The sequence below is a fragment of the Narcine bancroftii genome, chromosome 6, assembly GCF_036971445.1.
Source record: "Narcine bancroftii isolate sNarBan1 chromosome 6, sNarBan1.hap1, whole genome shotgun sequence".
Lineage (NCBI taxonomy): Eukaryota > Metazoa > Chordata > Chondrichthyes > Torpediniformes > Narcinidae > Narcine > Narcine bancroftii.
In genome coordinates this window covers 143,766,657-143,779,717 of record NC_091474.1, presented here as the reverse complement: position 1 = coordinate 143,779,717, position 13,061 = coordinate 143,766,657, and the positions used below count along the sequence as shown (strand labels likewise).

At 38.7% G+C, this 13,061-nt stretch overlaps 1 protein-coding gene across 3 annotated transcripts in view; it reads right to left on the bottom strand.

Annotated features, from left to right (window-relative positions):
* LOC138736552 (lysophospholipid acyltransferase 2-like) overlaps positions 1 to 13,061 on the bottom strand; it is a 194,295-nt gene that overhangs the window by 20,931 nt on the left and 160,303 nt on the right. For all 3 annotated transcript variants that reach the window (XM_069886236.1, XM_069886237.1, XM_069886238.1), the window contains one exon: positions 5,148 to 5,331. In XM_069886236.1, the coding sequence (XP_069742337.1) occupies positions 5,148 to 5,331 (184 nt within the window). The remainder of the gene's footprint in view (positions 1 to 5,147; positions 5,332 to 13,061) is intronic.

Genomic DNA, 13,061 nt, shown 5'->3' with positions numbered 1-13,061 from the left:
TCTGTCATTTTTCTAGCTGGTCCAGATCCCTCTTCAGGCTTTGAAAATGTTCTTCACTGTCCACAAAGCATCCATTATTAATGTCATCTGCAAACTTGAGAGAGTCCACGATTGGAGCATCGGGACCTTGGATGGGCAGACAGACTGGTCCTAGATGAGAATCTACGGTCGGGGCATTGGGATATCAGATGGGCAGATGGCCAGGACCCCGATGAGAGCCCACAATTGGGGCATCAGGCGCTTGGATTAGTGGCCGGCCAGGGCTGGGTGAGAGTCTGTGACCATGGTGTTGGGAGCTCAGGAGGGTGGGCAGTCGAGCCCAAAGATAAGGGGGGGCTGTCAACTTTTATATGGTATCGACCATTACACGTGTATGTATAGTATTGGTATTTATCGATCTTTAATATTTATTGTCTCTTTTTAATTCAATTATATTCACTATAGTAATTTTCTTTTATACCAAGTACCTGTTCAGTTGCAGCAAGTCCTGTAACAATTTTGGTTCATGAGTATATTGTAGAGTACAAAGTATAGGTCAATAAACTCATTATCTTGATAAACATTGCACACAATGCTTTAAGTGAGGGCTAATCAAAGTTTTATACAGGTGCGATACGACTTCCTTACATTTACACTCAGTGCCCTAATGAAGGCACCAATCACCACCTTCACCACCCTATCTACTTGGCTGCCTACTTTTATAGAGTTATGGACTTGAACTCTCCCAAATCCCTATGCACTTCAACGCTTTTAAGAATCCTGTATTAACTATACACGTTCCCCTTATGTGTTATGACCTGCGCCCCAAAGAGATTTTAAATAAATATTTCTCATCAGTTTTTTCTATGAAGATCATGGAAGCCAAAGAGCTGAATGAGTTGTAATGTCTTCAACTATACATGAATTATCAGGAAGGAGGTGTTGGCGCCCTTGGAGCACATTAAAGTGACTAAATCCCAAGGGCCTGAGGTGCTTACTTGGAATTTGTGGGAAGCTGGGGATGAAAATGCAGAGGCCCTACAAATCTGCATCATCTTTGACCACAGTTGAAGTTCCGAGAGGCTGGAGGTAATTTCATGTTTTGAAGAAAGGCTGAGAGGACAAAGCAGGAAACTACAGGATGGAGTTAAACAGATGCTGTGATTTTGTAATTTCATACACAAAAGTGCTGAAAAACTCAGCAGATCATGCAGTGTTCTTTATGGCAAAGATACAGAACCAATGTTTCAAAACCCTTCATTTCTTTCTCAACAACAACACTCAACTAGTCCCCCTCCAGCACCACCCTCCTCCGTCAGGCAGAACTTATTCTCACCCTCAATGCTCTCAGATTCACCCCACTTTCTCCAAGTCAAAGGACCCGCATGGGTCCCTGCTATTCCTGCCTTTTTGTTGGCTTTGTGTAACATTCCATGCTACAAGTCTCAACTGTTCCTCATGCACAAATGATGAGCTCGTCAAATTTATCCACTTTGCTGCCAACTTTTATTCCAACCTTAAATTAACTTGGCCCATTGCTACAACATTCTCCCTGCAATTATAGAGTGCTAGTGATAATTCTGACCACTAGAGGGAGTCAGAGACAAGTTGTTGCAGCTAGGGATGGATTAAAAATGGATGCCTCCATGAGGTCATGAGTTCTAAAGCTAATAAATTATAGTTGTCTTAAAAGAACCCAAGTTTCTTTATTACAATAAAATACTACATGGCACCAGGAGTGTGCATGGTAACAGGAGTGGAAGAAACACCAGGAGTGTGCAGAGTGAGAATCAATTGATAGCAGCAGAAAACATGAAGAGTGTAAAGACTCCTGACGCTGTAAATTGGACTGGAAATGTCAATCATGAGTGGAGGCTGTTCAAACAATGATTTATTCTGTACCTGCAAGCCATTAGACTCAATAGAAAAAACATGATGCATGGCAGGACCTCAAGCACTAGAGGTTTTCAACACATTTGTTTTTACCGAGGCAGCTGACTAGGGCAAGTTTGACAAGGTTATTTAAATGTTTAATGAACACTGTTCACCAAAGAAAAATGAAACATTCGAGAGGTATGTGTTTCACCTGTGAATGCAGCTGCAGGGAGAGAAGTTTGATTTAAAAAAAAACAGAATTGGAATGAAAAGCAAGAACATGTAATTTTGGACTACAGCAAGGTCAATAATCTGTGTGAGACTCAGAGATTGCAACATGGGACTAAAAGGCTACTATTCAGGAGGAAGTAAATCCAAGATCCTACACTGTCAATACCTCTTCATTATGTACTCGACACACATTGACTCAGTTTAAAGTGGTACATTGGTAATATGTTGAAAGATAAATTGGCCGGTATCTTTCCTAATGTTAATCCTATGTGTGATGGATGTAAATCACAAATGCCCACACTAACACATAGTGTTACTTCTCCAATGCTCTGCATTGGAGAAGTATTGGACAGATATTTTCAAGATTTTGTTAATTATACCGGGTATTAAATTGCAATCTAATCCACTAACTGCTATTTTTGGAATTATAGTTAGAAAGCTGGGTCAAATTCCAACTTCTGCACATCGGGTTGTAGCCTTTATTACACCGTTGGCCAGAAGAGCCATTTTATTTAAGTGGAATGATCCTAGTTGCACTTTTGATATCTCTGTTAAGTTTGAAGAGACTTGACATCCTTTAAACTATTTTCATACAAGTTAATTTATATTTAGACTTGGATTTCTGTCATTTTTTTTTAATGAACTCTCAGTTCAGTTTCGTTATTGCTGTTTTTGTTTATTTTGGTAGATTATATGGGGTTTTAATAACATTTTTTTCTCTCTTTTGAATATTCCAAATTGTGGGGAAAGGGGATAATATTGTTCAATATGTTATAATGTTATACCTTATATTAAGTATTGCAATATATTGATGTTTCTGTTTTTACTATTCGATTCTGTATTATATTCTCCTCATGTATTATTTACTTATAATATGTTTAATAAAAAGATTGAAAAAGCAAAGATCCTATACTGTCAGAGCAGAGGTTGGTCAAATACCGAGGAGGAATCAAAAGAGCCTGCTGAAAAAGCAAGAGACACTGCAGGAACAGAGGAAACACCACCAGTGCTAGCCAGTACTGGACCAGCAGAGCCAACACAAGCACCTGTGTTAAGAAGATCCACACGTGTTATCTAAGCACCTGACAGACTTAATCTCTAAAAGAAAAAGAACTGCACACTTAAAAAGTTTGTGCTACTGATGTTTTTGTTTATGTTTGTGTTGAACTTTAAATTGAAATGAATATTGTATTAGTGTGTCATGTTGTTAGATTAAACATCTCAAGGAAAGGAGCTGTAATGATAGAGTGCTAGTGATAACGGGTGGATTAAAAATGGATGCCTCCACAAGTTGTGAGTTCTAAAGCTGATAAATTATAGTCATTATAAAAGAACCCAAGTTTCTTTATTACAATAAAAGAACTCCCATTTCTCAATCTCTCAATCTCCATCTTAGGAGACAAACTCTATCCAGACGTTTTCTACAAACCCACCAACACTCACAGCTACTTCAACTACATCACTTCACCCCAGTCTGATGTAAGGATTCTATTATTTTCTCTTAATTCCTCCATTTCTGTCACATCTGCTCTCAAGATAATGTCTTCCATTCCAGACCATCAGAGAGATTCCCTTTCTTCAAAAGAAATGGGCTTTTCACTCTACCACAATCAACTCAGCCCTTACACACATCTCTATTTCCTGCTCATCTGCCCTGGCTCCTTCTGCTCCTAGATGCAATAAGGATAGGATACCCCTTGTCCTCTCCACCAGCCTTCATATCCTACATATGATCTTCCACATCCAACATATTAGACTCTGCAACATTCGCCACCTACAATGTAATCCCATCATGAGACACATCATCCACTCTTTGCTTTCCACAGGGACCACTCCCTCCGTGACTCCCACATCCAATCAACCTTTCCCACTAATGGCCCCTTGGTAACTACCATTGCATGAAGTACTTGCACCAAACCTCCTCCCTCACAACCAATTGAGGCGCCCAACTGTCCTTTTAAGTGAGGCAAGACTTCGCTTGGAGATCTGTAGAGCCATCTGCTGCATCTAGTGCTCCTGCTGTGGCCTCCTCTACATTGGAGAGATTGAAAGCAGACTGAAAGAGAGTTTCATTCTACAGCTTCACTCTGTCCACTGTAAAAGCATATCTTGACCAAGGGCCCAAAACTTTGGTTATGCATCTTTGCTGTAAACAACATGCGTGACCTGCTGAGTTTCTCCAGCACTTTTGTGTATTGAACTACAGGCTGATATCAATAGAGGAAAGTTGCTGGAGGAGATTCTGAAGTACAAGGTCTGCCTGCATTTGGATAGACAGGGACTGATTACATAGTCAGCAAAGGTTTGTGTGCAGGAAATCATGAACTTGTGACCAAGAGATTTAAGAGTGACCTGAAGGGCAAATTTTCTGTCCATATCTGGAACAAAATGACACAATGGAAGCATAAAAAATTGGCCTGCTTTGTGACTCTAATATTCCAATAGGAAGTGAATGTAGCTAAAATTTCACAACATTCTAGTTTCTTCTGTGGTCTAAAAACAATTAAACAAATTGGTTTTAAAGATCAATTTCAGAGTGATTACTAATATTTCCCATGCATTTAAATTCAAACACAAATTACTCTTATCTAATCACTGACTAAAGAAGATTTTTCCTCAGTCCTTAGATATTTGAAATAATGGCAAACTGTTCAATTAGCTCAAATGTAAAATGTCTGGAAACTTAATTTCAAATTAAATGATCTGTGATAATTCAATCTAAATCAAGCCCATGTTTTTGTGACTTCAATATTTGTTTCAAATTTTTGATCATCAGAGGGGGACCATAGTAACAGCAAAATAAATTAGCGAGATGTCAGATGCATCAACAGCACTTAATGTGGAACAATGCTTATCCGCCACATTAAACATGGCATATCCTTTCCTGAAAACTAAATTAACCACAGTGCTGCACCTGTAGCATACCAATGAAAAATAATTTGGACCATATTATATCCTCTGATACATTATAAACAAAATGAAATGTCCAGACAATTTAATAATTTCTGATTCAAAATAGCTCCACTATAGTTTTATGCAAGATTGCCATCAAAATATCTCACCACTGGTGACGGTTCAGCACGTCCAGTTGATTCATTCTTTTTTCCATTTAATACAGTGCACTTCATGTGTAGCGTTCTGCCTTCCATGAAAGCAATGTAGTCTTTGTATGTGTAAAGGGGCCCAGCGAGGATACCCATGAAATTACAATTGTAGCTTAAATATTCCAATAGACTTGGCATGGTCCTGCAACACAAATCACAAAAAGAAAAACTGTAACAAGTATACAACCCTGTTTTCATTCACAAACTTTTAACAACTTTTGAATACAGAGACCGAATATTTTTCTGAAGCTATGAATTTGCTCCCCCAAACTAAAAAAGGAGAACGCAAGGGAAGGTAACCAGCCTCAACGACTGTCTGGAGGATATTAAATGCTGGATGGCTCAAAACTTCCTGCAGCTAAACGAAGCCAAATCTGAGATCATCCTATTTCCATCCTCCCTCCCCAATTCCACCAAAAGTTTCTCCAATACCCTTGGTAACCTATCTACCCCCATTAAACCACAGGTCAAATCCCTTGGTGTGATATTTGATTCCACCTTCAAGTTTGACAAACAAAATTAGAGAGAGCACATAGGGCCAGTAGAAAGAATCCATTACCGGGAGAAGCCCCACGCTCTGTTCTGATTAGATTTTTACTATACTGCAAGTGGCGGTCCAGAATGCCCCAAAATATCAGGGCCCATTAATATTGGCTAAAAATAGAGTATATTTTTCTATGCAGATTTAAGTATGACAGTAATGAAAAGAAGAAAGGAGTTTAACCCTGCCAAATCAATTTTGTGAAAAAAAGGATAAGTTTTCTTTTCGACATCCATCTACATTTAGTGTTTTTGGGTGAAAATCAGGAACAATTTTTTGCAAATAAGATGGAAGCTTTAGAGTTTGCAAATTCTCTTCTAAGATTAACAAATGGATGTACAGAACTTGGGCATTCAACAAATTTCAAGGGGTCAACCTGAGGTTGCACAAGTTGCAGGAAAAGTATCGACGCAACAAGAAACTGAAGAGCTTGACGACGATCAGGTGGATAGAGAGCTTGAAGAGGGGGCCTACAAATGAACCATTTCTTATTGAATTCATGTAGGGAATATTCTAACTGGGAAGGGTGAGGGGGGAAGTGGTGGAGGTCTTTTCCTTCTCTTCTGTAACCATGTGCCACCTTGTGGTGAGGGCCACTTCCCGTACAACAGAGGGGGATAATACTGTCCTTTTTGTAGCAGTACTTTTTTTTTTCAATTTTCTTCTTTATTTTCTTACTCTTTCTTTTTTCCTATTTTCTTTTTCTTTTAAACAGAGAATGTCAGTGGTCATTGATAAACTTAGGGTGCTGGGAGTCCAAGAGGAGGAGCAAGGGGAGTTCTGAATTTTAAAAAAAAAGGATTTTAGTAGGGTATTAAACTTAGTAAGCTTTAAATATAACTGGACTTAATAATATGATTCGGAGAAAAAGAGTGTTAGCTTGTTTTTAAAAAGTGAAAGTTGATATTGCTTTTTTGCAAGACTCATTTAACAAAAGAACATTAGGGATGAAGAGATGGCATGCCGACCTTCGTTGGTGTATTCCACTTGAGAAGATTACATATAATTTATGAAATAACTATCAGATATTTTGGAAATTACAGTGCCCATATTTGTAAAATATGGGTATGAATGTTTAAAAAAAACTCTCTAAAGACTCCATCTCTTGGTAATCTCCAGAATCATATTATTAATATCTTTCTGATATATAATTTATCCCTTTTCTCCAGTTTTTCTTTCTCCTATTTTCATTTTCTTCTTTTCTCTTTTTTTTGGGGGGGGGGGGGTTTTGGGGAGAGGTAGGAGATTTTGTATACCACATGTATAATTTTTGAAAGTTCTTTATTGAAAGCAATGTATTTACTGTTGTGGTTTAAAAATTATTCAATATTCAAAAAAGGTTTGACAAACAAGTCAATGCAGTAGTAAAAGGTAGCTTTTTCCAGATCGGCACTATTGCTAAAATTAAATCATTCCTGGTCACTGACCTCGAGAAAGTTATCCATACCTTCATTTTCTCCTGTTTATATGAACTCTCTAAATACTGGAATTAGTCAGTCGTCATTATCCCACCTGCAAATGGTGCAGAATGCTGCTTTAGGGCTCCTGACAGGAGCCAAGAGGGACCATATCACCCCTATTTTGGTCTCCCTCCACTTGCTGCCAGTATGGTCTAGAATAGATATTAAAGTTCTCCAGTTGGTTTACAAAGCCCTTAATGGACTAGCCCCCTCTTAAATCACTAATCTCCTAATGCCCACCCTTCAGATCAGCTAATTTAGAGTGCTTGATTGATCCGTACTCAAATCGCAAACACAGGGGAAATCGCATCTTCGCTATTGCAGCCCCCAAACTGTGGAACAACATTCCTCCCTCCATCAAATCAGCCCCTTTCTTTAACTCTCAACTCCAGGCTGAAGTTGTATTTTTATTTGCAAGCGTTTTGAGGTGATGGTTGATTGTTACCATGTTGTATGTACAATTCTAAACCTCGGGTACTCGTTTTATACTGCACTTTAAATAGCTGCTTAAGTTGAGATGTGATTTATGATCTTTAGAGCACTTTGATAATCATGAGTTGTTTTAAATGTATTATATAAATTAAATAAAATAAACTAACTAACCAATGATGCCTGCTTAGTAAATTAGGTGTAAACCAATTTCTTTAAGAATCACAGTATAAAAATATATTAAAAATGTAGTCATCTCTTTTTTTTAAACCAACAAGAGACTTTATTTACAATACATTATTTACAAAAAAGAAAACAATTCAGAATCTCTTTGCACATTCCCATCATACTATTTGTGTGGTGATGCCTCCCTCCCAGATGCACTGTACAACGCATGTTTTGAGACGAAAAATTACACGACAGCAAAGAAGACCACCTCTCTTCCAAATGACCAGGAGCTTGGCCTTGCAGTGGCTGATGTGAAGAGAGAGTGAGGTAAGGTCAATCCACAGAAAGCTGCTGGACTGGATAACAAACCCAGCAGATGTGCGGCTCAGCTAGCAAATGTTCTCACCGACATCTTTAGCATCTCTCTGAGAAGCGCCGTAGTCCCAACATACTTCAAAGCCACCACCATTACTTCAATGTTGAAGAAGTCATCTATGTCCTGCCTTAATGACTACTGCCCTGTCGCACTCACTTCCATCATCATGAAGTGCTCCGAGAGACTCATCATTGGGTACATCAAGCTCCTGCTGTTCCCGTAACTAGACCCCCTGCAGATCGCATACAGACCCAACCACTCTACAGATGATGCCATCACCACTGCCCTCCATTTACTCCTCACCCACCTGGAAAACAAGGACTCGTATGTTCGAATGCTGTTTATTGACTTCAGCTCGGCATTCAATTCAATCATACCTCAGTAACTGATAAGGAAGTTGAACCTGCTGGGTCTAAACACCTCTCTCTGCAATTGGATTGACTTCCTGTTGGGGAGACCTCAGGCAGTCTGGATCGGTAACAGCACCCCCAAGACCATCACTCTTAGCATGGGCCCCCCCACCTCCAGGGCTGAGTGCTTAGTCCACTGCTGTTCACTCTGCTGACCCACGACTATGCAGTTAAACACAGCTCAAAACACATCAAGTTTGCTGATGACATGACCGTGCTGGGCCTTATTAGTGAAAATGAGGAGTCAGCGTTCAGAGATGAGGTGCAGTTGCTAACGGACTGGGGCAGAGCCAAGAACCAGTATCTGAATGTTAATAAAACAAAAGAGATAGTTGTGGACTTCAGGAGGGCCCAGGGGACCACACTCCACATTGACGGATCGAATGTTGAGGTCATCAAGAGTATCAAGTTCCTTGGAGTGCATTTGGTGGAGTATCTCACCTGGTCCCTTAACACCAGCTCCATAGCCAAAAAAGCCCAGCAGTGCCTCTACTTCCTGCGAAGGTTGAGGAAAGTTCATCTCCCACCCTCCATCCTCACTACATTCTACAGAGGACGTATCGAGAGCATCCTGTGCATCTGCATCACTGCCTGGCTTGGAAGCTGTACCTCCTTGGACCACAAGACCCTGCAGAGGATAGTGAATTCAATGGAAAAGATCACTGGGGGCTCTTTTCTTACCATGAAGGACATTTACAATAATCAATGCAGGCGAAGGGCAATAAACATTGTGAAGGACTCCACACACCCCTCACCTAAACTGTTCTCCCTTCTGCCATCTGGTAGGAGGTGCTGCAGGACTCAGGTCCTTATGTCCAGATTGGGCAACAGTTTTCCCCCCCCCCCCCCCCCCCAATCCATCAGACTCCTGAATTCCCAGAACATATGTGGATAGTGTACTGTGGACTTTTACTGTATATGTCTTAATATTTTAACATTTCAATGTGTTTAACTTCTATTCTAATACATATTTATACTCCGTAGTCCTAGATAAACACCATCTCGTCTTTACCATACAGGGATGGTATGAACAATACATAAAGATGACTTGACTTGATCATTGTACATTTTTACATAAGCTGTCTTTTCCACCATGGTGACACCTTGTCGTTACCCCCTCCCACCCATTGTTTGAGGGGTTTACCCTCAGTCTCAGTCCTTCAATGCCCGGTGACAAAAGGAGTCTAGACTGTGGTTTTGCCCCACGGTACCCTCATGTTGGCTGTGCCGAGCCTCAGTGTATTCCCTCAGCATGTACTCCTGCAGTCTGGAATGTAGAAGTGGCAGCATTCCCACACCAACATCTCCATGTGCGACAACCCATGGAGCTACCATCGTGACACTTCAACCCAAAATATTGTATGAAAGTCATATCACTTTGTCAAGGTATTTACACATCACATAGCACATTTGACGCTGCGCATGTAGAGGCGTGCTATTTTAATCTCCATTGTGATTTATTAGACTCTTCAGTTCGCCATCCTTATAGTCCAGTGTCAATCAGACTGGGCCCCAATGTCCACTGATTTGATGAACTGTAGGACTGTTTTTGGGCTCAGGATTGGGAGGTGATTTTCCTCTGGGAGTGGTGTCTCCTCAGGCAAAGCTGGTGGTGTTGCTGTTGGGGAGAGATCCAGATGTGCTCCTAATTCTGTCTCCTGGCTTGCTTGTTTGTACTGTATTCTCCTTCTCCTGGAGCTGGGGTCACCGGGCTCTGCACTGCTTCCGGTCTCCTGGAGCGGGGGGTGGGGTGGGGGGGAGGGTGCCGTCTTCTGCACTGCTCCCAGTCTCCTGGAGCTGATGGGAGGTGGTGGGAGGAACAGGGGCGACAGGTCTGCACCATTCCCAATCTCCCAGAGGGAAGGTGAATATGTCCACGACTAGCACATGTGCACCATTATCTCTCTTTCCTTATGGAAGGGTGAAGAGTGGCTGTGCCTTGAATAGGATGAGTGGGGTCATGTTCTCATTCTCCTGGATGTCTCAGAGCGTATCCATGATGTCTTGAACTCAGTAGATGTCCTTCGTCTCTGCAATTTTTGTCCTCTCGAAACATTTGCTGCTGCAGCAATCCTTGTAAGGCTGGTGGAGGTGGGGTTACAGCTGGAAAGGTGTTAGATCGGTCCCCCAATCAACATGGATCTGCTCCTGTGTCAGCAGGCCAGCTCACATCAAAGAATCTCTTCCACTCCAATGGTTCTCTCATTTGTCTTCCTCATTCTCCTCCTTCCTTCTTTCTTCATGACCCAGCTCGTACAGATCCAGTTGATCAGCTGACTCTTTCTTAGCCAAAAGTTCAGAATTTTAAAATGATAATTTCAATCCCAATCTCCTTGTGCCTCCTAATGAAATAAGCTGCACATTAGTGGACATGCAGAGTATTCTGAAATAATCAGGGACAGGTAATCCGATTTTCTTAAAGGCCATGTAATAAATGTTCCTACACTGAAACAGCATTAGGAAATAATGGGAGCTTATAACAAAGTTAATACAATAATCAAGGGGATCCAATATGCATCAAATGAACAAATCAAGTTGGCAAGTATAGTCTAGATTTTTGAAAATGTTTATGGAATTCATACAGGTCAGTTTCCAAGATCAATATATATTTCAATTTTATTGCATCTAAAACATTGATCTGAAAAATTAGAATTTAATCCATTTAATTTCTGTGGAGTAAGATATAGTTAATGTAAAAAAAAATTATATTGTACCATTCTATACTGAACATTAATTGCATTAGTCATACTATCCTGACAAAGTTCTAATCAAGTTTCCTCTTGATTATTTACTTTTAAATCTTTCTCCCATATTTGTCTTCACTTATGAACTCCTGGCTTATATATTCCTTTGTGCAAAATTGTATACATAATTGAAATAAACTTTTTAATATTTTATATGTATGATTAATTGTTCCAAATAACTTTGTTCAGGTAATATCACATCTGGACCTAAATTTTATCTTAAGTATGCCTTGAACTGATAATAAGATAGTATTCCATTGTTTTGTATTCCATACTTACTTTTAAATTGCTCAGCTGTCATTCACCGTGAACCGTGAAAACAATCCTTTACTGTCTTAATTCCTTTGTTAAACCAAATATCAAAAAGTTTATTATTTATTGTAAAAGGAATAAGTTGATTCTGTTTGAATATCATTCCTGGTATTTGAAAATTTCTTATTCCCATTTCTAAATGTATTTTACTCCATATTTTAAAAAGATGTTTTAACAAAGGAATAGGTGCTCCCATCCTAGCCCCTCCCCCCAACAGCCCGATAGAAAAGAAGGAAAAAAAAGAAAAAGAGAACATCTGGATAATATTTATAAAAACTTACTAAATGTATCAAATAAAGTCTTACATATCTTAATTTTTAGAAGTCAGAAGATTGAACGATTACAACTTAATTCCTACAGTTAGTAAATATGATTCCCAAATCTTTTGAAAAAATTCAAATTTATCACGCAAATTATATGAAATCTTTTCAAGTGGGTATATACAACCACCTATTTTAGTCTGGCCATCTACCCATTCCCAAATACGCATCTGACCTCCAAGCTACTGCCACACATTTTCTAGCTACCACTAGGGCTATTTTAACAAATTCTTTTGGTATTTATTTAATTTCAATTTCAATTGTCTCAGAAATATTTCCAAGTAAAATAAATATTTGGATCTTGACGAAACTTAACTTTTGTAGCCCTTTCCAAAATTAAACCCAGTTCTATCCAAAAAGGTCTTAATTTTGAACATTCCCACATAGAATGTAAAAAATAAGTACCTATTCCTTTGTTAAAACATCTTTTTAAAATATGGAGTAAAATACATTTAGAAATTGGAATAAGAAATTTTCAGATACCAGGAATGATATTCAAACAGAATCAACTTATTCTTTTTACAATAAATAATGAACTTTTTGATATTTGGTTTAACAAAGAAATTAAGACAGTAAAGGATTGTTTTCATGGTTCACGTTGAATGACATTTGAGCAATTTAAAAGTAAGTATGGAATACAAAACAATGGAATATTCTCTCATTATTAGTTCAAGGCATATTTAAGATAAAATTTAGGTCCAGGTGTGATATTACCTGAACAAAGTTATTTGGAACAATTAATCATACATATAAATATTAAAAAGTTTATTTCAGTATATACAATTTTGCACAAAGGAATTTATAAACCAGGAGTTCATAAGTGAAGACAAAGTTGGAGAAAAATTTAAAAGTAGGATGGGAGGGGTAATTTTTTAAAAAATCACTATGTATTAATTCTTTATATTTTTGAATAAGAAATTCATATATTTTTAATGCATATGGAAATAAAATAAATTTTTCAAAAAAAAATAAATAGTTCAACTGACCAAAGCCTCTTTAATATTGATAAATTGATAAATTAGTGATTTTAATGTGAAGGACCCCATGGGAAAAAGTGCTCTTTTGATAGAATTTCAAATTGAGCTCGATAGCTACATCAAACCCTTCACTTA